We start from the raw sequence: 27,921 nt of genomic DNA, 5'->3' as shown, positions 1-27,921 counted from the left end.
TACTTTTGGCAATATAGTGTACATTACTGTAGGTTACAATGGCAGTAATGGAAGGTTCAAATTATCTCTGCTTTATTAGCAGAAGTGAATGGAATTATAGATGCAGAATTCCAGCCTCTAAAATCCCTAATAAAGTCAATTCCACTTTTCCTGCGGGAAAAATTAGAACATGTTCTCTTTTTTCCCGCCGGGATTCCTGGTGATTTTTAAGCCGGTAGTTTTCCTATGGGAAACACTGCAGTGGAGCATAAACACAGCTGGATTTCCCGACCAAAGCTCTCATGGCAGTTTTCCTGTCGGGAAACCCGGTGCATTGCCACGAAATGAGATTTGCCATGGAATGAGATGGTCCGCTTCCATCACATCCTATTGGCTCACGCCTGTCACGTGACATATTTGTACATGGCCTCTGTGGCCCGATTCCGAGAGCGGAATCGATGTTCTCCTTCATTACACCCCGCAACTACACCCCGCGCCCGCAGCTCTACTCCCCGTCCCCCGTTAAGGCTCAGGGAATGGGACCTAGCGTAGGCTACGTTAGTAGCGTAAACCTGCGCATGCGCAGTAGTAAATTTAGCTTAAGGGCTGACCTCCCTGGGCTGGTGTTGTAAAGTATTTACAATCTCTTAAATGTGCCATACGCAGGCGCGAGTAAGCTAAATTTACTAATGCGCATGCGCAGGTTTACGCTACTAACGTAGCCTACGCTAGGTCCCGTTCCCTGAGCCTTAACGGGGGACGGGGAGTAGAGCTGCGGGCGCGGGGTGTAGTTGCGGGGTGTAATGAAGGAGAACATCGATTCCGCTCTCGGAATCGGGCCACAGAGGCCATGTGAGCTCCGTGCACCAGCTCCGTGCAGCTTCAGCTATCACAGGGAGAGGAGATCCTCTCCCTATGATAGCCTAGCTGAGACTGATGTTTGCGTCAATACTTGACGTTTAAATATGTCACGTGACAGGAGTGAGCCAATAGGATGTGATGGAGGCGGACCATCTCATTCCATGGCAAATCTCATTTCGTGGCAATGCACCGGCCGTGTGTTGGGAGAAAAAGCTACCGAGCAGGTTCTCGGTTTTCCCCTCGGTTATACCGGCGGACTTTTTACCGCCGGGAAAACCGATCATGTGTACAAGGCATAAGCTGCTGATCTTTTCCATGTGTTTTACATGAACAGATTTGAAAACTGTTTTTACTAGAAAACCGTGTACTGAATAAAACCGTGGTATCAATATCAAAGTATCTGAATAAAGAATGATCTTTGTTGCCTCTGTATCAGCCAATCATATAGTAGTAATTTTCACTGCAGGCATGAAAATAAATGGATATAATAAAAATAATAGATATAGAATAATAGAAATAATAATACAATAGAATAATAAAAATAGACACTTTGATAAATGTGGCTGTCTGTAATTGTTTACTATAGACAAATATTAGACCTTTTGTCATGTTAGAAAAAAGTAGTCTGTAATTGGTTAGTATATATTTATTACAAACGTATTCATGCCCAATCACAATAAAGTGTCTAAACTATTTACTAGATTTGTGTAATGTGATCCTCCTTATCAACTGATTATGCAATTGGTCGTTAGGACACTGGCAGCGAGAAGGTTGTAATGGTGCACAATGAAAACATGTGGTTTTGTGTAACTAAAAGACAGAATTCATCCACATGCTGGTTTCTATAACATTTTTGGGCATTTTGTCAAGGGTGCCTTGGCACCCTGGTTGAAAAAGGCTGGTTTACGCACACTGGAGTAATTCCTCATTTAAAGTGGTTCTCAGATTATGATAACTATATCCCCCTTTTCTCTTCCCAGCACTTTGGGTAATTAAACATGCAGAGCCACATTAGACGCATTCATTCCTGCAGCTGGTAGACGCACTATGTTCTGGCGTTGTTTTAGTCTTTCTTTGAGCCAGCTGTGTGCAATACCGCACAAGCATAAGCCATCCGTTCCAACTTTAATAGGCTACCCATTGTTACGTCATGATTTGAAGTTTAGGTAGCCTAAACGTCTATGGAAGTACATAACATGTATGCCCAATTGGCTTGCTGCAGGTCTATTAGTATATGAAATAAAGTGCAATGTATGATTATTTGGGAAATCTGTATTTTTTTTAAGAGCGGGAAAAGACAAGAGGGGCATTTGGAGTAATATACAGTATTAACATTTCAGTTCTACTATATGTCTAATCAGTGCCGGCCCAAGACATTGTGCTGCCTGGTACCAAGAATGAAATGCTGCCCCCCCCCCCCCAAAAAAAAAATTACGCCCACCGAAATGCCCAAACATCCATTATTTTATATCATGATAACTAAAGTGGACCTATCATGGCTCTATACATGTATATAGGAGTATAAAAATTACCTGTTATGGCTCTATTCATGCGATTAACCCCACAGTGGAGCGGAGAGCGGAACGGGAGGAGCGGACGGGCAGCAATTAGCCCCACAGTGGAGAGCGGAGCTGGCGGAATGGGATGGCGTGCGGGCGGCAATTTGCTGCCCCCCTGAAAGTGCTGCCTGGTACAATGGTACCATCGGGTCCCATGGTAGGGCCGGCCCTGTGTCTAATTATGTGGTCTTGTAGCTTGTCATCTGATTTATTATTATTAAAAATAGAAGGAAAGCACTCCTCCTATGGCCACATCCGTATGAAAATGTTGTAGAAAGAAAAAAAGGGGCAGAATTAACCCGATGTCGGACTTTAAAGGCACAATAAGCAGTGGAGAATATACAAACTAGTTAGAATAATATTTATTAAATACAGTACAAGGTACAAAAAGAACATAGAGAGAGTTAAAAAGGTGTGTGTGTATATATATGTATATATATTTATATATATAAAATATATGATAAGAAGTGAGCCCCTGTGCCTCAACGCGTTTCGTCATTAAGCTTCGTCAGGATACATTCAGGGATCGTTGGAAATGGAAAAAAAGGTCTCACTGTCTAGAATAGAACATGCATTATTAATATTATTCTATAGGATTTATAGAGCGCCAACAGTTTATACAGCATTTTGCAATATAAAAGGGAGACAGTACAGTTACAATACAATAAAATACAAGAAGGTTAAAGCGGAGGTTCACCCACAATAACAACACTATCCAATCCACATCATCCCACAACATACATATACAATTGCCATAAGATTTTTTTTATCTTTTAATTACTGTAATAGAGCAGTCTAAAGTCTGACTTCCATTTTTTGCCCCCCGCAGGAGTAGGCGTCTCTACTCCTTTTCCCCGGTGCCGCAGTGTTGTCTGGGAGCTCTCCGCAATGTCTCCTGGGAGCACAGTGTCATGCTTCCCAAGAGACAATGCGGAAAGCCGTCCTTCGAAATCCCGCAAGATTTACTACCGTTGCCATCACAACGGGGCGGGAACTTTCTACGACGCCGCTCGTTTTGATGGCAACCCTCAGTGTTGACGGCACTCGGTCTGGTAAAGCTAGCGTTTGTAATGAAGATAGCACATTCGTCACGCTGTAACAGACTGAAAAGCACGAAGACTGAAAAGCGCGAATCGTCTCTCACCAAACTTTTACTAACACAAAATTAGCAAAAGCAGCCCAAGCCAAAGGGTGGCTCCATCCGAATGGAACTTCCCCTTTATAGTGCCGTTGAAAAAAATGCTCGAGCAAAGTGCAGGGACGTACAACACGTACGTCCCTGCACTTTGCGCGAGCATTTTTTTCACGATCGTGTGTATGCAAGGCAGGCTTGACAATAATCACGTTGAGAAAAATTTTGTTTTTTCTATGACATTAAAAACGGTCGTGTGTACGCGGCATAATGGTCCAAAAAGAAAACAAAACGAATCGCCGCAGAACCTCCGCTTTAAGAGGGCCCTGCTCAGAACAGCTTACAATCTAATAAGGTGGGGCAAATGGTATAAAAGGAGGTTGTAACTGTGGGGAATGAGCTGATGGAAGTGATACATTTTTTTGTATGATGATTTTAGTATATTTTATACACTGGGCGATCGGAAGCCATTATAGGGATTGGTGGAGAGGGGTGGCCACTAACACACAGCTCCTTTCTCTATCTGCAAAGTAGAGAGTGTCCTGACACTCCTGCTCGCCTCCTCCCCCCTCAAGAGGCTTTCTCCACACTAGGGAGAAAGCCTCGCATTACGGTGTTGAGTTACAGACAGAAGAACAGGAAGTGAGGATTTCTCAGAAGAAATAAGGACATTTAAAAGCAAAATGGAAGAATGAGGTAAGTGAAGGAGGACTGCACTAAGGTAAAGGAAGCTATTTAGGGAAAGATTTTTTTACCTTAACAAACCCTTTAATACCATAAATAATAAACATCTTATTAGATTTGTATATAATGTTCTAAAGAAATAATACATTAAAATTTAACTAAACCCATCAGATTTTAATAGACTTAAATTTACTGGGGATTTTAGTAGACTAAAATACGACTAGAACTAAAACAACTCAGATGACTAAAATACGACTAAAACTAAAACAACTCACATGACTAAAATACGACTAAAAATCAAATGGCATTTTGGTCAAAAGACTATAACTAAAACGAAATCCAAATTTGATGTCAAAATTAACACTGGTGATCAGTGCTAAAAACATGCACTGTCACTGTCTGTACGCATGACACTGGCTGGAAAGGGGTTAAACATCAGGAGTGATGGAAGGGTTAACTGTGTGACTAGCCAGTGTTTTCTAACTGTGTGGGAGGTGCTTTCATTAGGGGAAGGCATTGATCCATGTTCCTGCTATGCAGAAACACAGGATTATTGCCTTCCCTACTGACAGAATGATGATCTGCATTGTTTACATGCCTATGTACCGAACGATCAGTGGGTGCTGGCAGACACTCATGTCCCATACCCGGAAGTGCAGGATCATGTATATATACATGTAAATCTTCCAATGGGGGCACTAGTTCTGGTGACCTGGGGGTCCCCAAGGAACTCCCTTAATTTTCAACAATTTCCTCTCATTTCCTGTTTGGCTATGGAACAGGAAGTAAAGGGAAATCTCTGCAATGTAACACAGATGGCAGGAAAAAATCTGACAGGGGTTATAACCCTCCCTTGCTCTATACAAAAAAAAAGAAAGAAGCTTTGACTATAGTTCTATGTTAAACTCACAGACCCATTGAATTGTTATAAGGAAGTTGCATGCTTTCTATGAGAATGAGTATTTAACCACTTAAGGATCGCCGCACTGCGATATACGTCGACAGAATGGCACAGCTGGGCACAAGGGCGTACAGGTACGTCCCCTTTAAGAACCCAGCCGTGCCCGCGGGACCCGCGGACCCGATCGCCACCGGTGTCCCGCGATCGGGTCACAGAGCTGAAGAACGGGGAGAGGTAAGTGTAAACAAACCTTTCCCCATTCTTCCTAGTGGCTTGTCACTGATTGTCTGTTCCCTGTCATAGGGAACAATGATCAGTGACATCACACACCCAGCCACGCCCCCCTACAATAAGAATCACACACTAGGGCACACTTAACCCCTACAGCGCCCCCTAGAGGTTAACCCCTTCACTGCCATTGTCATTTTTACAGTAATCAGTGCATTTTTATAGCACTGTCGCTGCAAAAATGACAATGGTCCCAAAAATGTGTCAAAAGTGTCTGATATGTCTGCGATAATGTCGCAGTCACGATAAAAATCGCTGATCGCCGCCATTAGTAGTAAAAAAATAAAAATGCCATAAAACCTTCCCCTATTTTGTAAACGCTATAACTTATGCGCAAACTAATCAATAAACGCTTATTGGTTTTTTTTTTAACCAAAAATATGTAGAAGAATACGTATCGGCCTAAACTGAGGAAAAAAAACATTTATATATTTTTTGAGGATATTTATTATAGCAAAAAGTTAAAAATATTGCTTTTTTTTCAAAATTGTCACTCTATTTTTGTTTATAGCGCAAAAAATAAAAACCGCAGAGGTGATTAAATACCACCAAAAGAAAGCTCTATTTGTGGGGAAAAAAGGACGTCAATTTTGTTTGGGAGCCACGTCGTATGACCACGCAATTGTCCATTAAATCAACACAGTGCCGAATCGCAAAAAGGGGCCTGGTCCTTAACCACCAAAATGGTCTGGTGGTTAATTTGCACCCCTCTCCATGCTGATCTGGGGATCTTTTTATTTTCTTCTTTTTCTTTAAAATATTCAACTCAAAAATAATTAATTGCTATTTGTTTACTCCAAAAGCATCCAGTGTTTTCATTTATTTTGTATACAAATACATTATTCAAACAAACACATTATTATAAATCATCACCAAAAATATATAAGCAGTTTTTTGTTTTTTTTAATTAGACGTCTAATTAAAAAACTAAAATAACTGCTTATATATTTTTGGTGATGATTTATAATAATGTGTTTGTTTGAATAATGTATTTATATACAGAACATAGATATAAAATAGTAATGAACTTAGACAAACAGATAATAGAATCCAGACATCCATCAGTGCCATGGGAGTAAAGCTTTAATTAATGAGCACAGATCATAAAGATTAGAACATCGAGCCTAATTAATATTATGTCTACTGATGATTCTGTCTTTGTGGTCGTGTCCTAAAGCTAATAAAGAAGCACATGTTTAGTCAATGGGACACACAAACACACACTTAGCACATTTGCACACAATGGGCTAGAATAGATTCAGGTACCTTTTGCGCTTTTTTTACGGAGGCGCAGGGCAACGTTTTTGCCCTGCGCCCCGCAAATTTTCTGCGCTACCCGCGATTCAGCAGTAGCTCCGTAAATTGCGTGTGCGCTCCGGCAAAATGCCCGGCGTAAGCGCGCGCAATTTAAATGATCCCGTAGGGGGCGGGAATAATTTAAATTAGGCGCGTTCCCCCGCCGAGCGTAGAGCGCATGCTCCGTTGGGAAACTTTCCCGACGTGCATTGCGGTAAATGACGTCGCAAGGACGTCATTTGCTTCAAAGTGAACGTGAATGGCGTCCAGCGCCATTCACGATTCACTTACGCAAACTACGTAAATTTTTAATTTCGCGACGCGGGAACGACGGGTATACGTAACATTGGCTGCCCCTGCTAATAGCAGGGGCAGCCTTACGCGAAAACCGCCGTACGCAAACTGCGTACGCAGGGCTCGCATAACGTTGTGAATCGGCGTTAGTATGCAATTTGCATACTATACGCAGAGCACAACGGGAACGCCACCTAGCGGCCATCGCAAGAATGCAGCCTAAGATATGCGGGCATAAGAGCCTTATGCCACGCATATCTTCGGCTGCAGTCGGCGTAACGAGGTTCCTGAATCAGGAGCATTCGTTACGCCGGCGCAAGTAAGCAATTACGCTGCGTAACTATGGTTACGCAGGCGCAATTGCTCTCTGAATCCGGGCCAATCTTTTCTATTTGCTGTATAGCTGAGCTGTATTTCAATGCTACTCAATGGAACTTGGTCACTTGCTAAATGACGAGCTGTGAACTATTGTTAAAAAGGCACAGGTCACTTACAAAGTCATGGCAAAGACTCAGAAGTAACTAACATACAATATATAAGATGTATATAATATATGTAACGGTACGCTCACTGTGCAGCACAACCAGAAAATTTACATATGCAATAAGAAAATTTTTACTGTTTTTTTTTTATACATATACAATTATGAAATGTACTCAAATACCAGGTTTTTAAAACATTAACCACTTCATTACTGGGCACTTAAACCCCCTTCGTGCCCAGACCAATTTTCAGCTTTCAGCGCTGACGCATTTTGAATGACAATTGCGCGGTCATGCTACACTGTACCCAAACAATATTTTTATCATTTTGTTCCCACAAATAGAGCTTTCTTTTGGTGGTATTTGATCACCTCTGCGATTTTTATTTTTTGAGCAACAACAAAAAAAAGACAATTTTATCTTTTTCTGTTCATTTTTTTGTAAATAAGTACGTTTTCTTCTTCAATTACGGGCACTGATATGGTGGCAATGATGGGCACCGATGAGGTGGCACTGATAGGTGGCACTGATAGGCGGCGCTGGTATGCAGCACTGATGGGCACTCATAGGTGGCACTGATGGGCACTCATAGGACGGCACTGATGGGCACTCATAGGCGGCACTGATGGGTACTTATGGGTGGCACTGATGGGTATTTATGGGTGGCACAGATGGGCACTGGGCATGGATGGGCACTGAGGGGTGGCACTGATGGACACTGAGGGGTGGCACTGATGGACACTGAGGGGTGGCACTGATGGCATTGCTGGGCATCACTTGTTTATTTACTAATTTTTGCCAGTCAGTGCCCATGTTGCCAGTCAGTGCCCATTTGTGGGCATTGATTGGCATCTATTGTGTTTATTTTTTTTACATGTGGATGGCCATGGGGGATGTACCTGGCCATCCACATGTTGCCCCCTTCCCTGGTGGTCTTGGCGGCTTCCCTGGTGGCCAAGTGTGGGCATCCGAGGGGGGCTGCGCTGATAAACAATCAGTGCGAACCCCCCTGTCAGGAGAGCCGCCGATCGGCTCTCCTCTACTCGCGTCTGTCAGACGCGAGTGAGGAAGAGCCAATCAACGGGCGCGCACTGGCATGTTATCCTGCTGGACGTCAATAGTACATACGTTTTACGTCGTTTACGTTAGGCTTTTTTCAGCGTATAGTTACCCCTGCTATATGAGGCGTATCGTATGTTAAGTATGGCCGTCGTTCCCACGTCAAGTTTTGAAAATGTTACATCGTTTGCGTAAGTCGTTCGCGAATAGGGCTGGACGTAATTTACGTTCACGTCGAAAGCAATGACGATTTGCGGCGGAATTTTGAGCATGCGCACTGGGATTTTTTCACGAACGGCGCAAAACGTCAAATACGCGGGGTCACAGTTAATATGCATAAAACACGCCCACATCATCCACATTTGAATTAGGCGGGCTTACGCCGACACAGATACGTTACGCCGCCGTAACTAAGGGCGCAAGTTGTTTCTGAATACAGAACTTGCGCCCTAAATTACGGCGGCGTAACGTATCTGAGATACGTTACGCCGGGCGGATAGATACATCATTGTATCTGAATCCAGCCCAGAGTTGCTTTAAGTAAAAACCCCACTTTTTTTTTTTTTTCCCTAAAATATGTTTATTTTTGTTGTTTTTTTTTGTTGTTTTTTTGTGTTGAGTGTGGTAGAAATGTTTTAAGCTTAATAATTACAAATTGAATGCATATAGTAAAATGCTCAATCTTGTTGGAGCGAATTCTTTGTGTTTTGATAAGGGATGAAAGTGTGGGTTTTATAATATCCCAGTGCCGCGCTTTACTCTGTGCTCTCGGAGATAGAAAACAGACTGTGTGCTCAAGTACTGAAAAGCCAGAGGGATTAATGCGCTAATGGTATTGTAGCTGCATTTCCCAGAGCTTCTCGGTGTTGCTTCCTGCCTCTGAATAATGGTGCTGAAAGAACAGCTCCTGCGGGTTTTTACATTGAACAATACGTGTCTAGCAGCACCCGCTTTATAATTGGCTGCATTAGTACAGTTAATCTGCAATTACATTTTTTCATGCAGTCAGAAACTAATCATTTGCATGGGTGTTTCCCCTTCATTTTCAGCTTTTTACAGGTGAGGGCGGCAAAGTCCAGTGACGTACCGGCTGTAGAAAAGCTCATAGGAACGATGCACCTCCATGAAAGCATATTGAAAGACCTGAAAATCTACAATGATGCCCGGAGAGATGCTGTGAGTGAGAACATTCAGAAACTCTAGTTTTTCTTGGCTGAGGATGTTATCATGGCACTGTATGGCGGAATGATTACATGATAATCCATTATTGTAAAAGCAGAATCCCTCAACCTTTTTCATTGTATTCTGCATTGAATAGGTCATTTAACATATACTTCTATGGTGTGTGCTTGTCTCAATCCAAAGCACCTAGGGTTAATCGTGTGTACTCTCTCCTTCCTCTGCTACCTGTATGAGTCACTTCTGACAGGTAATCTGGACACCAAGCAATCCTGCCCCCCCCACCTCCAGCACACAGCAGGTGATTGACAGACTTAGCTGTGCACATTTCCCTTTAAGACTGTATAGAGGGTCTTTTCCTTTCACTCAGGTCTCAGATTACACTCAGTTCCCTGCTCTTTGCTGTGCAATTTATGTCAGATCCCCATCTCCTGAAGCTTAGAAATGCTGTGTAAGTGGTGCACTTTGTACAGATGTAGAGAAGAGAGGGCTGGAGATAAAAAGGTACAACCAACAGTATGTAGGAGGATTTGTTTCATCTGTGTGTATCACCTGAGGCCAATGTTTGTAAGGGCTTACAACCACTTTGACTGCCCTGCATTTGACCACTCTTGAGAGAGACTTGGAACTTACACAAAGCTGGGTGCATGAGTGTGCAGTGTCCAAGAGCAGGAGGACTGCTAACTATGCTGCACAATTATTAAGTGACTCTTTAAGCAGAGGTGCAGAATTTGAAACTGTGGCAGAGAGACCTTGGCACTGGAGCATGTTAGGTAAATGTAATATTAATGGTGGGTTGACAGAACCTAAGGCCCCTTTCACATTAGCGGACTGTTCGTCCGTTTATTACAAGTCCGTTTACGGACTTGTAATGCATCCCTATGGGATCGCGTCCGTTAGCGGATGGAGCATCCGCTAACGTCCGCAACCATCCGCGTCCGTCGGGATCCGGTTTCTCGGACGGAAGAAAACCCTATTTTTCTTCCGTCCGGCGAAACGGATCGGATGAAGACGGACAGACGGTCCGTCTTCATCCGATTCCCCATAGGGGAGAGCGGAGGAAAGACAGGGCGGTCTCTGCACAGTGTGCGGGGACCGCCCTGTCCGCCGACAGCTCAGCGGGGATTACGGATGATCCCCGCTGAGCCGACGGACACACACGGAGCGGACACAAAAACGGTCCGCTCCGTGTGAAAGAGGCCTAAGTATATTGCAAATCTGTCATCCCTTGTAAACTTTTAAAATGGACCTTTACTAATAAACCTGAACCCCCTCCCCCTCCCATGCTCAAACACATACCAGCCTCCTACTGTACAGTGGGCATATTCCAATGACCACGCTTACACCCCATCTCCATTCCATCACTCGGTTCTGGCACTCAGGTCACACTGCAGACTGCAAAGATCAATGCAAAAATGTACATCCCTTATAATAAATTGTTATACTCTGCTATGCATGCTTCCCATGTGAAGGTGCCTAGGTTTGGCAATTGTCAGCTTTGGCACTAAGATCCCCCAACTGTAATTTAAAGCACCTTACAATGTTCTTGTGTTTGGAAGGTGTAGATGGCAGAAATTGTTCTTAAAGGATAGGTTCACCTGTGGGAACATGTTACATGTTACACCCATATTTAGAGTGATTAGAGTGTAACATGCTTGTAATCACCTGGCTTCCACCACCTTAGCCCCCTCCCTGTAACAGTGAGCGGGGTTTACTCTCCAAACAAGTAAGAGACAATGTTGTTGAGAAGTACAAGTCAGGCCTCGTACACACGACCAAGGAACTCGACGGGCGAAACACATCGCTTTCCTCGTCGAGTTCCTTGTTAGGCTGTCGAGGAACTCGACAAGGCTAGTTTCTCCATTCCCGTCAAGGAAATAGAGAACATGCTCTCTTTTTGGCTCGTCGAGTTTCTCGACAGTTTCCTCAACGAAAATGTACACACGACCGATTTCCTCGGCAAAAAAATATCTCCCAGCAAGTTTCTTGCTGTTTTTTGCCGAGAAACTCGGTCGTGTGTACGAGGCTTCAGGGTTAGGTTATAAAAAAATATCCAAATCTTTGATGATCCCTAGGAGCACCATCAAATCTATCATAACCAAATAGAAAGAACATGGCACAACAGCAAACCTGCCAAGACTCACGGCAAGGAGGGCATTAATCAGAGAGGCAGCACAGAGACCTAAGGTAACCCTGGAGGAGCTGCAGAGTTCCACAGCAGAGACTGGAGTATCTGTACATAGGATGACAATAAGCCGTACGCTCCATAGAGTTGGGCTTTATGGCATTGTGGCCAGAAGAAAGCCATTACTTTCAACAAAAAACAAAATGGCACGTTTTGAGTTTGCGAAAAGGCACGTGGGAGACTCCTAAAATGTATGGAGGAAGGTGCTCCGATCTGATGAAACTAAAAATGTACTTTTTGGCCATCAAAGAAAATGCTGTATTGGAATGGCCTAGTCAAAGCCCAGACCTCAATCCAATAGAAAATCTGTGGTCAGACATAAATATTGCTGTTCACAAGCGCAAACCATCCAACTTGAATGAGCTGGAGCAGTTTTGCAAGGAGGAATTGGCAAAAATCCCAGTGGTAAGATGTGAAAAGCTCACAGAGACGTAGCCAAAGCGACTTGGAGCTGTGATAGCCGCAAAAGGTGGCTCTACAAAGTATTGACTTTAGGGGGGTAAATAGTTATGCACATTGGCCCAGATTCACGTCCAGCGGCGTATCTCTGCGGCGGCGTAACGTATCTGATTTACGTTACGCCGCCGCAACTTAGACGGGCAAGTGCTGTATTCTCAAAACACTTGTTCCGTAAGTTGCGGCAGCGTAGCGTAAATCGGCCGGCGTAAGCCTGCCTAATTCAAATTTGGATCAGGGGGGCGTGTTTTATCACAGTAACCCAACGTGATTGACGTTTTTGCGGAACGGCGCATGCGCCGTCCGTGGAATTTCCCAGTGTGCATTGCTCCAAAGTACGCCGCAAGGACGTCATTGGTTTAGACGTGAACGTAAATGACGTCCAGCCCCATTCACGCTAACGACGTAACTTTTTCAAATTTCGACGCGGGAACGACGGCCATACTTAACATTGGCTGCACCTCATATAGCAGGGGCAACTATACGCCGGGAAAGGCCTAACATAAACGTCGTAACTTTACTACGTCGGCCGTGCGTACGTTTGTGAATTCGCGTATCTAGCTAATTTGCATGCTCGATGCGGAATTCGACGGAAGTGCCACCTAGCGGTTAAAAAAAAAAAAAGCAGTTAAGATCCGACGGCGTAAGAGACTTACGCCTGTCAGATCTAATGGATATCTATGCGTAACTGATTCTAAGAATCTGGCGCATAGATACGACGGGTCGGATTCGGACTTACGACGGCGTACATGGCGCTACGCCGTCGTAAGTCCTCTGAGAATCCGGGCCATTGACTTTTTCTGTTATTTTGTCCTATTTGTTGTTTGCAATAATAAAAAAAAAAAACACATCTTGAAAGTTGTGGACATGCTCTGTAATTTAAATTATGCAAATCCTCAAACAATCCATGTTAATTCCAGGTTGTGAGGCAACAAAACATGAAAAATGCCAAGGGGGGTGAATACTTTTGCAAGGCACTGTAAATAAGGCCCAAAGTTGTCCATTACTATGCTATGTGGAAGAATGTGGGATGATATAGGTGGGAGAATAATGGATTGTAATATTGCAGCAATTGTGGATTAGAGTTTACATACTACAACTTTTGCTCTTATTTTTTTAATAGGATGGAACACCCGTTCAGGCATTTGTTGCTGAAGTAGCTGGTCAGATTATTGGAATTTCAGTACTAAGAAATGAAGAGGTATCATTTTTTTTCTAATTCTGCAAATATTTTTCAGTTAATGAACTTCCTGTAATTACCCTAAGTCAGAGGTCTCCAAAACTGCGGCTGCGGGCCAGATGTGGCCCTTTGCTAGCCTTTATCCGGCCCTTGGGGCTTTATTCCTCCCACTGATATGAGGCACTATTCTTCCCACTGACATCAACAAGGGGGCACAATTTCTTTCACTGATACCAATGATGGGATACAATTACTCCTACTAATAGGGGCACTACTCCTTATCCTACTGACTGCAAACTCTGAGGCCATATTTATTCTCACCAATGCTGGGCCAGGGATATTTTCCACCCCCACTGGCCACAATCCGGCCCTCCTAAAGTCTGAAGGACAATAAACTGGCCCTTTGTTTGAAAAGTTTGGAGACCCCCTGCCCTAAGTGAAGCTCTTGGATAGAAATGGAAAGAATAAAACCTTTGTTGGGTTATTATGAAGGCATGGTTGTGCTTGATGACGTTAGCCTGACATCAGCATCCATACTCACACTGTTGCTTCTGGTTCTTTTTCTCATACCCAATGTGCCTCTGAGTGCTGCACAGCAGACATAGTAAGTTAAAGATCATGGTGTAAGGGGGCGTGGCCGGATGTGATCGCGGCAAGACCTGTCTTCTCAGAGCTCCGGCTTTCCTCCGGTATATTATCCTGATTGTGGCGGCTAGATCGACCGGTCCGCATCGTGGTGGCAGCGTTTGGCTGGGGGAACTACCGAGGATCAAGCAGATGCCCTCATCGTCCTCTAAAAAGCAGGGGAAGCGGAGTTCACAGCCCTCCGATGAGCAGCGGCAGCTCCGCTCGCAAGGCAGCATGGCGATTAGCTCCGCCCACGCCATCTTGTCTCCCAGCTCCTCCGTAACGCGCGCTAAATTGGTCACCGTTCAGATGGCGACGCAGCAAGGCGCTCCCCCGGGGATCCCTGTGGCCTCCTCTCCCTTGCCTCAGGAGATCGAGGTGGACACGGCAGCCATAACTGGGCCGATCCTGGAGGCCATAGCGGCTTCAAAGACTGAGCTGATGGGCCGCATAGATAGCCTTGCGACGGAATGCAACCTCATCCGTCATGACTTAGAGAAGATCAGGGGCAGGCTAACTACAGCTGAGGACCGCATTTCGGGGGTCGAGGATGTCTCTCATGCCCACGATTCACAACTTGCAGAGCTGCAGGATATGGTCAGGTCCCTACAACACAGGGCAGATGACGCCGAAGACCGCCAACGCAGGAATAATGTAAGAGTGGTGGGGTTGCCGGAGGGGGCCGAGGGAAGAGACACTGCCACTTTTGCGGAGCGCTTCTTCGTGGAGCTTCTGGGACTAAATGATCGTCCCCCAACCTATGTTGTGGAGCGGGCACATAGGGTGCCCACTGCTGCCAGGCCTCCGGGAGCTCCTCCACGCCCGTTTCTGGTCCGGTTCCTTAACTATAGGGACAGAGACATGCTACTGACGGAGGCGAGACAACAAAAGGAGCTGAAATTTGACAACGCCCGCATAATGTTGTTCCCCGATTTCTCGGCGGAGACGCAGAAGAGGCGTCGCTCCTTTACGGATGTGAAACGGCGGCTCAGAGATAAAGAGCTAAAGTACAGCATGCTTTACCCCAGTCGTCTTCGAGTACAGTACAAGGGATCGGTGAAATTCTTTGAACGTCCGCAGGATGCCTGTGAATGGCTGGACCGGATGCCGTGAGGACCTTCTTCCCTGAGGCTTCCAAAATCGCCTGGATCTGTTGGTTCCTCGACTGGTTTGTGCTCCGTTTATGTTTTTTTTTTTTTCTTTTCTTTTTTCCCTCTTATGTTTATCTTTTGCTGCTGCCACACGGCTCCGCTGACTGTTCCCATTGGGGTTTTTGTTTTCCCAGTTTTTCCATTGAGACACATTAACATGTCAGTTGATAAGACTGGGACCCGGTGGGGCTGTGGTGCAAGTCCAATGATTAAACATCACACTTCATTCGGCAAGGTGCTGCAATTGCAGTGACCAATCTCCTGTCTCAAGGTCGGTCGGTTGCAAATTCTTTTTTTTAGATTAGCCAATGGAGCTCTGGTGACAGACGTGGATTTTATTTATCTTTAAATGCCGAACTATAATCACGGAAGGTGGAACTCTTCCAGGTTTGTCTGTTACAGGGCTCAAGCTGCATACCGGACTGTTTTTTTTCTTTTTTTGTTCGTTAGTTGGGGGTTCTGGTATAACAGCAGGGGGGGGGAGGGATGTTTGACCAACACCACGGGACCTACTCTCACAATGCACCTTGGAACTTGGATGCTTTTATGATCTCATGTAGGATGTCTTTGCTTGTCTACTTTTGCATGACTGCCTCGCTACTGAGGTTTTTTTATTTTGTTATTAATGATGGTCATGGATAGTCGTGTTAAGATTTTGTCCTGGAATGTCAGGGGTTTAAACAACAAATTTAAGAGGGCGGCTATGTTCCAATACCTCAAGCAGGTCAAGCCACATATCGTCCTCCTTCAGGAGACCCATCTGGAGGGGAGTAAAATTTTGGCCTTACGGAGGCAATGGGTGCAGAGGGCGGTCCACTCCACTTACTCCACATATTCAAGGGGGGTTTCTATATTGATCAGCAAGGCCCTCTCCTGTGTAATCCACCAGGTCTTTACAGACCCTGGGGGCCGATATGTGGCAATCCTCTTAGAAGTATCCGCCACATAAACTCCTGTTAGTTAATGTGTACTTGCCCCCACCTTTCCAGGTGAAATTATTATATGACCTATTGGTAACATTGGCCCCACACTTACACCTTCCGACGATTATTATGGGGGATTACAACGCTATTATAGACTCGGTTCTGGACTCCTCCAATGCTGCTAGGCCGGCCTCGGGGGATCTCAGTTCCTGGGTGTCGATGGCGGGTCTGACGGAGTTGTGGAGATGGAAACACCCTGGTGTCACCTCATACTCTCATCTATCCACCACCCACAGATCCTCAGCTAGGATTGACCTAGCGTTTGGCAATTGCTCTATCTTACAACATGTGTATGCAATGGAATATTTGTCCGGGGGCCCCTCGGATCATAACCCACTTCTGGCCACTCTGGCTTTCCCGGAGGGTGGCGTAAGGGGGGGGGGTTGGAGACTGTCCCCGGGATGGTTAGCGGAGGACCAGGTATCAGAACACTTACAAAAGGCTATATCTACCTATTGGGAGACCAATGAGGACTCAGCTGAACCCTCAGTGGTTTGGGATGCTTTCAAGGCGGTGACGAGGGGTGAATGTATCTCGGCCATAAAATCTGCCAGGAAGTACCATAACCAGGAGGGGGAGACTTTGATGGCCAAAGAGCGGGAGAGTGCTAAAACACATGCAGACTCTCCCTCGGAGGCCTCTTATGTTTCCCTATTAGAGGCTAGGCGCTCACTCACCCTGCATTTTTCAAATTTGGCACACACCGAGGTTAGGAAAAAGGCGGAAAATATTTTTGCTGAGGGGGACAAAAATGGGAAGCTGTTGGCCAACTTAGCGGCGGACCGTAAAACAACGGTCAGCGTCCCGGTAGTGAGGGGCAAGGGAGGGGACTTGATCACCGACCCGAGAAAATTTTGGAGGAGTTTGTGAGTTACTACTCGGCCTTATACTCACCCATTCCGGCATACGATTCTGCTACCTTGGGCGAATTGTTGAGGGATACGGCTCTACCGCGACTGTCGGACTCGGACGCGGTGACTTTAGACGAGCCTATCTCGGTGCTGGAAATTGAGGCGGCGATACAGGCTTTCCCCCACAGAAGGCGCCGGGCCCGGACGGGTTGCCGGCGGGCTTCTATAGGACGTACGGTTCACAATTGGCACCTAGACTTAACCGGCTCTTTCGTCATTGCTGGGAGAGGGGGGCATTGCCAGACTCCATGATGGAGGCCTACATGGTCCTCCTTCTGAAACCAGGTAAGGATCCAGTAGACTGTTCCTCCTATCGTCCTATAGCGTTATTAAACATGGATTTAAAAATTCTAACCAAGGTTCTGGCGTCGAGGTTGGCAAGAGTTATATCGTCTATAGTGGACATTGATCAAACGGGTTTCATGCCTGGCATGTCAACGGATACGAACTTAAGGAGGCTATTCACGCATATTCAATTGGATAGTGCTGATTTTCCGGCCAAGGTAATTGTCTCCATTGACATAGAAAAGGCATTCGATTCAGTTGATTGGCAATACATGCACGCGGTGTTGGAGGAAATGGGCTTTGGCCCTAGTTTCCGCCAATGGATAAGACTTCTATATGCAAACCCGCGGACGGCTGTCCGTTTGGGTTTTAAGGTGTCCTCGTTTTTCACGATAGGTAGGGGCACAAGACAGGGGTGTCCTCTTTCCCCGTTCCTCTTTGCCTTGATGATGGAACCCATTGCCAGGGCACTCAGGAGATCGGGGGAGGTGGGAGGGATTCAGGTCGGCTCAATTGTGGAATCTGTGGCGCTATATGCGGATGATTTGCTCCTGTTCCTTCGGGATCCGGGGTCGTCACTTCGGGTGGCCCTGCGGATCCTGGACACGTTTGCCTCTTTTTCAGGCCTGCGTGTGAACTGGAGCAAGTCATCTATCCTTCCTCTGGGCCCGGAGGCCCAGCTGCAGAGGGATGACACGTTGCCATTACTTTGGGTCTCCTCTCTCACTTACCTGGGTGTGAAAATTACTGCTAATGTAGCTGACTACATGTCACTGAATCTCCTCCCGCAAGTGGTGTCTTTGAAACAGAAGATACAGGCATGGAAAAAATTACCCCTTTCATTAATCGGTAGAGTTAGTCTGCTTAAAATGAAGTTTCTGCCGGTACTATTATATTTCCTGCGTCACTCTCCCACGTGGATTCCCAAAAAAAATTTCATCACGCTGAATGGCTTGATTGGGGCGTTTATCTGGTCGCCGCAGGCACCTAGAATAAGCATTAAGGTTCTTCAGGAGCCATGGGGACAGGGAGGGTTGGCGCTTCCAGACTGGCAAAAGTACTATCTGGCAGGCCAGATGGTGTTTGCCAGGCGGTGGTTGCTGGCTGATGAAGGAGACACGGCCACGGTACTGGAAGCAGGGCCGGATTAACAATGGGGCTGATGGAGCTGCAGCTCCAGGCCTCTTTCTCAAGATAGGCCCATTTGCCCAAAAAAAAAAAATGTTTTTTTTTTTTAAGATTTTTTTTTTTCTAAGATCGAATTTGGGGGGTTGTAGCTCGATGACCAGAGGTCACAGAAACCCCACATTTGGGGGTAGGCATGGGAAGAGCTACCCCACAACTGGTCAATATGGGACAGCTATCATTTATGGTTCCGGAGATACGGGCCTGCTTGCACAGCCTGTCAGAAGCTACATTCAGAGCGGCCAATATAAATACAAGCTGACACACTACAGCAGACTGATAGGATCACAGTGCTTATAATAATTATTTGTATATTACTCATGGTAATTAACCCCTTGCCACCCAGGTCAATTCTGACACTTCTCTACTACATGTAAAAATCATCATTTGTTTTTTGCTAGAAAATTACTCTATGGTGGTCTTTGCACTTTTTATGTTGCAGGGTTACAGAGCTGCACGATTCTGGCTAAAATGAGAATTGCAATTTTTTTGCTTAGAAGATAGATCACGATTCTCTCACGATTGTTGCGGCGTAACATCATCTTTCACATTAAAACAAAAAAAACAAACAAAAAAATGGGCTAACTTCACTGTTTTGTTTTTATGGTTTTTATTATTCATTGAAGTGGGAAAATGCAGTGTGACATAACATATTGCAGCAATAGCCATTGTATTCCCTAGAGTCTCTGCTAATATATATATATAATGTTTGGCAGTTCCAAGTAATTTTCTAGCAAATAATATTGCTTTCTAACTTAAGAAACAAGTGTTGGACTTTAAGTGGTTACATTTAGTTACAATGTTAGTTAGTTACAATGTTTCATTTTGTTTACAAACTTTGCAGACTGCCCAGATTTGTTCTTTACACACAGAAGTGTATCCCTTTGATCTAAGAAGGAAGCGTCAGTTACAATGGGCCTAATCCTCAAAAAACTGGCGCAACGTAACTTTTTCCATTTAAGTTACACCGCCGCAAAATCTCTAACTAAACTTGCATAAGTCTCATTATTGGGTAGGGTACCTAACTCCTACGTTACATATGTTGCTGATGTTCATGCTATTTAATGCAAGTCCTGATTGGAGTTATTTGAAATGCACTAAATGTACCTATGTCCTACATGCAATTGAAGCTTCTTGGTCGGTATGTACTGACTTATTCCTGTTGATGATGTTGAAGATGCTTGTAAAAACTTGTCTTTTTTCAATAAAATCTTTAGGAAAAAAAAAAAAAAAAAAAAAAAAATCTCTAACTAAGTGCCCGATCCACAAAGCACTTACCTAGAAATTTTGAGCGGTGTAACTTAAATCGGGCCGGCGCAAGGCGTTCCTCTTCTCCAGGGGGCGATTACCATTTAAATGAGGCGCGCTCCCGCGCTGGCCGTACTGCGCATGCTCGTGACGTCATTTTCCCAACGTGCATAGCGCGAAATTACGTTACGTCGGGCTTTGTGGATTGCGACGGGACAATAAAGTTGCGTCGGGTAAAAAAAAAGATACGGCGCCAAAAAAAAAATGTGAAATGTAAAAAAAATTGCGTAGCGAGCAAGAAAGGTCTGTTTTTACAAGGTGTAAACAGTTTACACCTTGTAAAAGCAGCCCTAATTTTGCAAAATAAAACTTACGGAGAAAAAACGAAGCTGAAAAGCTTCGTGGATCTCCGTAAGTCCTAATTTACATACCCGAGGCGGCATTTCGACGCAAAATGCCCCCAGCGGTGGATGCGGTACTGCATCCTAAGATCCGACAGTGTAATTCAATTACACATGTCGGATCTTCGTCCTAACTATGGGAAACTGATTCTGTGGATCAGTTCCATAGTTAGGACCAGGGATACGACGGAGTAACAGCAGTTACTCCGTCGTATCTCTTTTGAGGATTTGGCCCAATGTTTCCTGTTAAAAACTTGGCAGATGCCCAGATATTTTCTTTTGACAGCTGAAAGTCTCTCCACTTGTTATATGAAAGAATCAGCAAACTCTGCATTGAAGATCGTCAGGGGGGTTGAATCGAGATCATGATTTTTTTAACGATTAATTGTGCAGCTCTAGCACGGTATTTGCGCAGCAATTTTTCAAACATGTTTTTTTGGAAAAAAAATGTTTCATTCATTAAAAAAACAGTTAGTTAGTTAAGTTAGCACAATTTTTTTTGGTATCCTAAGCGATGCTTTACATTTTTTTAGGTTACATGTTTAGAGTTACAGAGGAGGTCTAGTACTAGAATTATTGTTCTCGCTCTAACGATCGTGGCGTATGTAACCTGTGTGTATCTGGCTCTGATAGTACCAGTGCCTACCCAGCCACTGACTAGTATCTCTCCCCAGCCTGTCCCCACACACCCTCTCACCTGCTGACCTGTGGATGGGGGAATCACTCCTGCAGTGTTATTGTGTTCTGCCAGTGAGTACAATGATCAGTGTTGCTAACTTTAGCTGGCAGCACTGATTGTTTTAAGAAAAAAAAAAACAGGCTGGTTGTACTCAAGTTGATTAATAGATTGACTTGTGTAAAACCAGCTAGCCCATACATAGATTGACTATGGCTGGTCTCTGCATAATTGGCGTAATTTCAATCCATGTATGACCCGCTTAACCACTACTCAGTCCCGAAATATCCTTCCACTCCTGTACATAGTGCTCACTGTCATACTCTCCACACTCCTCTCCTGTAAATAGTGCCCACTGTCATACTCTCCACACTTCTCTCCTATACATAGTACCCACTGTCATACCCTACACACTCCTCTCCTGTACATAGTGCCCACTGTCATACCCTCCACACTCCTCTCCTATACATAGCGCCCACTGTCATACCCTTCACACTCCTCTCCTGTACATAGTGCCTGCTGTCATACACTTCTCTCCTGTACTTAGTGCCCACTGTCGCACCCTCCACACTCCTCTCCTGTACATACTGCTCACTGTCATACCCTCCACACTCCTCTCCTATACATAGTGCCCACTGTCATACCCTCCACACTCCTCTCCTATACATAGTGTTCACTGTCATACCCTCCACACTCCTCTCCTATACATAGAGCCCACTATCATACCGTCTACATTCCTCTCCTGTACATACTGCCCACTGTCATACCCTCCACACTCCTCTCCTGTACATACTGCCCCATCATACCCTCCACACTTCTCTCTGGTACGTACTACCCTCTGTCAAACCCGCTCACTCTTCCTGTACATACTGCCCATTGTCATACCCTTCACACTCCTCTCCTGTACATAGTGCTTTTTTCCGTACCCTTTGTACTCCTCTCCTGTACATAGTGCCCACTGTTAGACCCTCCACATTCCTCTCCCTCACCTGCACATACTTCCCACTTATATACCGTCCATACTCCTCCCCTATGTCGCTTACCCACAAAAACAGTTCTTTAAAATTATACTGAATATCCTCAATGTTACCAGCTCTAGAATGGACACACTTTTGTTAGTTCAACTAAAGGAAATATCAGTTCTCATATTTGTTCTGCCCCATTATTAGTACTCATTTAATTTTGTGATTACTACTATGATGTATAGAGGAACATCGGGGATCTCAGCTACTCTAAATATAGCACTTATATAAAAAAGTGGCCCTGAAAATATTTTTTAAATGTTGGCAACTGTGCACTTAGGCACTGCCCAAGGGCCACCGTCCACCGGGTCAGTAGGGGGCCCCCATGAGAGGCTCCTGGGATCCTGTGATAATAAAGCGGTAGTAAACTTTCCTGACATTACTACTTTTTAGAGGCCCTGGGGTAGGTTATGCCACAATGTACAAGTATGCACAGCATATTAGCACATTAGGGTACACTTAAATTTTCAGACTGAGCCCTCCAGTGCTGCGATGAATCAGGCGGGGCCTGGACACTTCCATCTTCACCCGGTCTTCCTTCTGGGTTCTGTGCCTTTGGTCACTTGCCTTGGCTGGGCTGCGTTCATGTCATTCCCACGCATTTATTTATTATTTATTACACCCCATTCACACCTCCGCGACAAAACGCCCGACGCCGGCCGCTCGTGCCGCTGGAGGGGAGAATTCCCATTGCTGTCTATGAGATGGTTCACATCTCATAGACGCCGTACACCTGCGGCATGAAAAAAAGTCCCGGACCCTTTTTTTCAGGCGGCATTGGCGTTCGGCCATACAAAGCAATAGGAAGGATTTGTAAAAAAAAAGTTACACTATTCGCGGCAAAATACGCCGCGTACGCGGCGTTACTTGTCGCGGAGGTGTGAATGCAGCCTAAAAGGCCCCACCAAAATCCTCAGCACCAGGCCCATGATGTTCTTAATCTGGCCCTGACTGGAAGCTGCATTATTAGGTTCCTATGAGAGTCTACGGTTAGCCCTTTATAGAGGACCAAAATCCTCCTTACCTTTAACAACTTCCATGAAAGCTACCATTAGAGCATGGGAGTCCGCCACTACCATGATGTCACCTTCCTATTTGGGTGTTTCCCCCTCGGCTCCGTTGTGGCTGAACCCGAATTTACCTGACCTTTGCTCCCTTCCGGACCCGATGATTTGGGCTTGTGGGGGAGTTAAGCTGTTGGAGCATATCACTAGAGAGGGTGAGCTTATCTCATTTAATCAGCTGAGGGAGAGGCATGGTCTGCCAAACTCCTTCTTCTTTCGGTACCTGCAGCTGCGTCATGCCTTTCGGGCGCAGTTCGGGGTTAGAAGGGTAGAATACCTTCCTTCCGCACTGGAGAACCTCCTGGGGAATGAAGAGTTGCCCAAAACCTTATCCACGGTGTATAAATCATTGTTTGCGAAGACACCTCTGGGAGTCACCAGATGCCGTGAGCGTTGGGTGAGGGAGATTCCAGACATTCAGGGGGAGGACTGGGAAGATATGTGGGATCACCCCTTTAAACATCTGGTCTCAGCCAGGGACCATCTAATTCATTTCAAATTTCTGCACCGCATTTATTATACTCCTGCCAGATTGTCCCGTGTGTATCCTGCAACTAGTAGTCAGTGCTGGAGATGTGTTTTCTCTCCAGCGGATTCAGAACACATTTTTTGGAAATGTCCTCACATTCAAACCTTTTGGTCGGAGGTAGTAGAATGTTTAACAGAAGTACTTAGCGTTCCAGTCCCCCTAACGGCTAGGGTATGCCTTCTTGGGTTGATTGAGGAGGTTGTTCCCTCCTTGGCACATCGTACCCTATTGAATATAGGACTGTTCTATGGCAGGAAGGCCATCCTGCTAAATTGGAAGAAAACTGCCGCTCCCACAGTGTCATACTGGAAGGGGCTGATCAACTCGGTATTACACTTATACAAGGCCACGTACAAATCCAGGGGTTGTGGTAAAAAGTTTTATAAAGTTTGGCAGGCATGGCTTGACAATTCAGAAACGGTGGGATAAGTTCCTAGGTCACTGGGACTGAGTGTCGAGATTCCAGTTATGCAAAGTGCTGTACCTTGAGTGCATTTAATGTCACTTATGACAAATACCTTTATGATGGGATTGTGGGGTAGGGTGTTGGTCGGGATTGGGTGGGGGGGGGGAGGGGGTTAAGGAGTTGTGCAGGGGGTGGTTTTTTACCTCTGTTTTGTGTGTGTTGGCCCTGCGTGGCCACTGTCGTGGTGGGTATGTTGCCTGCCTGTCTGTACTGTTTTTGTGTGCAAAAACTAATAAAAAGAATTTTCAAAAAAAAAAAAAAAGATCATGGGGTAGATTCACGGCGGTAGAATGGCGTATCTTTGTGCGGGCGTAACGTATCCTATTTAGGTTACGCCTCCGCAACTTTTACAGGCAAGTGCCGTATTCTCAAAAGAAAGTTGCGGGGGCGTAGCGTAAATAGGCCGGCGTAAGCCCGCCGAATTCAAATTGTGAAGAGGTGGGCGTGTGTTATGTAAATTAACCATGACCCGACGTGATTGACGGTTTTCACGAACGGCGCATGGCGTTCATGGACGACTTACGCAAACGACGTAAATTTTTTGCCCATTCATGGACGACTTACGCAAACGACATAAATTTTTCAAAATTCGACGCGGGAACGACGTCCATACTTAACACAGGATACGCCGCATGTACGCCACCATATAGCAGGGGTAACTTTACGCCGGGAAAAGCCTAACGTAAACAGCGTAACTGTACTGCGTCGGCCGGGCGTACGTTCGTGAATTCGTGTATCTAGCTGATTTACATATTTCTAGGCGTAAATCAGCGTACATGCCCCTAGCGGCCAGCGTAAATATGCAGTTAAGATCCGACGGTCGGATCTAATAGAAATCTATGCGTAACTGATTCTATAAATCAGGCGCATATATACGACCACCCAGACTCAGAGCTACGACGGTGTATATGGAGATACACCATCATATCTCTTTTGTGAATCTACCCCAGTATGCGCAGGAGAGTGTATCAGAAGTCACAACATGGCATGGGTTAGGTCAAGTTGACTTAATCAACTTTGTCTATGCATTTCTGATTAGAAGTCCCCTTCAATCAAAGTTCTTCTGATTTCCACATAACAAACTAGAACACAGAGTTACAGAGGTTCTGTGTGATTGAAGATCAGCAGTGATACCGAAATTGTGGTTCACTGTGTCAATCTGACACATCCATGCCATTGCCACCAGTCCTTTGTGCTTCTAAGTTCCAAGCAACACATACACTGGCAAGGTCAGTCACAGTCAATGAGCTCTGTAACCAATTCCCCTCTTGTCTGTGCACGGAGTCAGTAGCAGGGGACGCTGCAGGGAGCCTGAGGAGACTTTGCCTTCTACATGATGCTAAATCTGGAATAGATCTTAGACTGGGTTCACACTAGTGCGAATTGTATGCGGTTTTCCCCTGCATCCAATTCGCATGTCAGCAGACTGTGACCTTCTCTCTATTGAGCCGGTTCACACATCTCCGGGGCGGCTCCGGTGCGAATTGCACAGGAGTCCTGTGCGTCTTCTGGTCCATTTCAGGTCTGAATTCAGACAAAAAATCGGACTGATATCGGACCTGAATGGGGACATGCCGGACCCCTGCTGTGAGCCCCTCCGTGCCTAAGTGTGAACCCAGCCTTAAAGATGAATACCAGGTATGGATATTTTATACAATTTATCGGCGTATACCGCGCACTTTTTTGCCCTGAAATTCAGGGCAAAATCGTGGGTACGCGATATACGCCGATACCCTCTTCCCGTGCCGAGTTTGAACTACTGTGCCGGCATATACCGAGCGCAGTACACTCGTGTATAGTCGGGCAGACTCGGCTCCTCTCGCAGTCACGTCCTGGACGTACAGGATCTGACCGCGAGAGGAGACGAGCAGTAGTTCAAACTCAGCGCGGGAAGCGGAGATCGAGCGGGGAGGACACCGCAGAAGGACGCCGGACCCGACGAGGACACCACCGAAAGCCGCAGACGGACGCCGGACCCGACGAGGCCGCCGATCTTTTTTTCACAGGAATGCGGGTCCACTTTAGGGGTGCGCGCTATACGCCGGAGCGCGCAATACCCCGATAAATACGGTAGTTACATTGGTCCAGCTACAAGTGATGTAACTATGCATATACCATATCTGAAGCTGTAAATCACTGAAATAAACACTGCTACTCCAGTGATCTCCACTTGCTTTCGGGTCCCGCGGTGAGCGGCTGGCCGATGCATTCTGAACACAGGAGTTGGCTGCTTGGCACCGGTGCCTTTCAGAGAATGCTGTGCATTTTTTAACTAATTACACCACTTTTACCTACAGGTAAGTCTATAACAAGGCTTACCTGTAGGTACCATGAATATCTCCTAAACTTGTTAGTTTGTCCAGGAGATATTCCGTATATGTGCTGCTGCCGACATCGGCGCACGCGCACTGAAGGGCCGCTGGTGCCATTTCTTTAGTAGCCATGCCGTGACCAGCATCGTTCTAAGGTAAATATTTCATAATGAGATAGAATTCAATGCATACTAGCTCATTATTTGTCTTGCAAGTTTTTTTTTTTTCCGAGGTTTACAAACTCCCATGCCCAGCTTCCAATCTCCTCCTTTTCAGCATGGGACCCAGAAAGATGTGGAGATCACTGGAGTTGCGATGATGTCTACTTCAATGATTCCCAGCTTCCAGATTCATCAATCAAGCTGGGCCAATGTAACTATGTATAAAATATCCATACCTGGAATACTTTGAGGCTGGGTTCACACTAGTGCGAATTGGATGCGGTTTTTCTCTGCATCCAATTTGCATGGCAGGAGATTGTGACCGGCTGTTAATGGAACCAGTTCACACATCTGCGTGGCGAGTGAATTGCACAAGAGTCCTGTGCGTTCCAGGTCCGAATTCAGGCAAAAATACAGGCCTGATTCATCCCTGAAATGGAGAACAGGGAGCCGCATTGGCATTAGATGTGAACCCAGCCTAAAATGCTGCTACAGAATGCATTCAAACCATCATCAATGGAAGAACTAAGGACAGTGTCTACCAAGCCTTACCCTTCACTGTGTTTTCAGGCTTACTAAACAAAGCAAAAAGCAATGTTCACAGAGCAGTATTAGTGTTTCTGAACTTTGGGCAAAAAAAATCCTCATGCTGAGGGGCTCTTACCCTCTGGCAATGCAAAAGTTAAATACTCGTTTAGGTTAGGTTAAAAATGAAAAGCAACTTTACTTACCTTATTCTTCGCTCCTGCAGGCTTCTTCCCAGTTGCATGACCATTCCTTGAAACCCTTTCACTTACCTCGGTCTCAGGCTATCTAACGTCATTATGTACAATGCAGGACCAGCAGTCCTGCACTGTAAGTAAGGACACCGAGCACCCAGCCACAATCAGGAGTGTCATAGAGAGAAGGTGAGGCATAAGGAAAGTATAGTTGCTTTACCTGTCCCCCCTAGATTAAATGAGCATGTAGCCCTTGCAGTTCTGGGGGAGCCCCTCTGCAAGTTTGATTTATTTATTTATTTTCACCAGAGTTCAGTGGCGGCTGGTGCTCAAAATTTTTGGGGGGGGCGCAAACAAACGAAGAAATAAAAAAAAACAATTGCAGCCAAACTGTGCCCATCAAATGCAGCCACTGTGCCCATCAAATGCAGCCACTGTGCCCATCAAATGCAGCCACTGTGCCCATCAAATGCAGCCACTGTGCCATGCCATCAAACGCAGCCACTGTGCCATGCCATCAAACGCAGCCACTGTGCCATCAATTGTTACCACTGTGCCATGCCATCAAACGCAGCCACTGTGCCATGCCATCAAACGCAGCCACTGTGCTATCAATTGTCACCACTGTGCCATGCCATCAAACGCA

At 45.5% G+C, this 27,921-nt stretch overlaps 1 protein-coding gene across 1 annotated transcript in view; it reads left to right on the top strand.

The window, feature by feature from the left end:
- CFAP61 (cilia and flagella associated protein 61) overlaps positions 1-27,921 on the top strand; it is a 449,917-nt gene that overhangs the window by 108,972 nt on the left and 313,024 nt on the right. Inside the window, exons 14-15 of the mRNA XM_040351184.1 lie at positions 9,585-9,711; positions 13,479-13,556. Of these exons, the coding sequence (XP_040207118.1) occupies positions 9,585-9,711; positions 13,479-13,556 (205 nt within the window). The remainder of the gene's footprint in view (positions 1-9,584; positions 9,712-13,478; positions 13,557-27,921) is intronic.

This window comes from Rana temporaria, chromosome 4, assembly GCF_905171775.1.
Source record: "Rana temporaria chromosome 4, aRanTem1.1, whole genome shotgun sequence".
Taxonomy (NCBI): Eukaryota; Metazoa; Chordata; class Amphibia; order Anura; family Ranidae; genus Rana; species Rana temporaria.
Note: the sequence above shows the minus strand (reverse complement) of the source record. Positions and strands in the feature narration are given on the sequence as shown.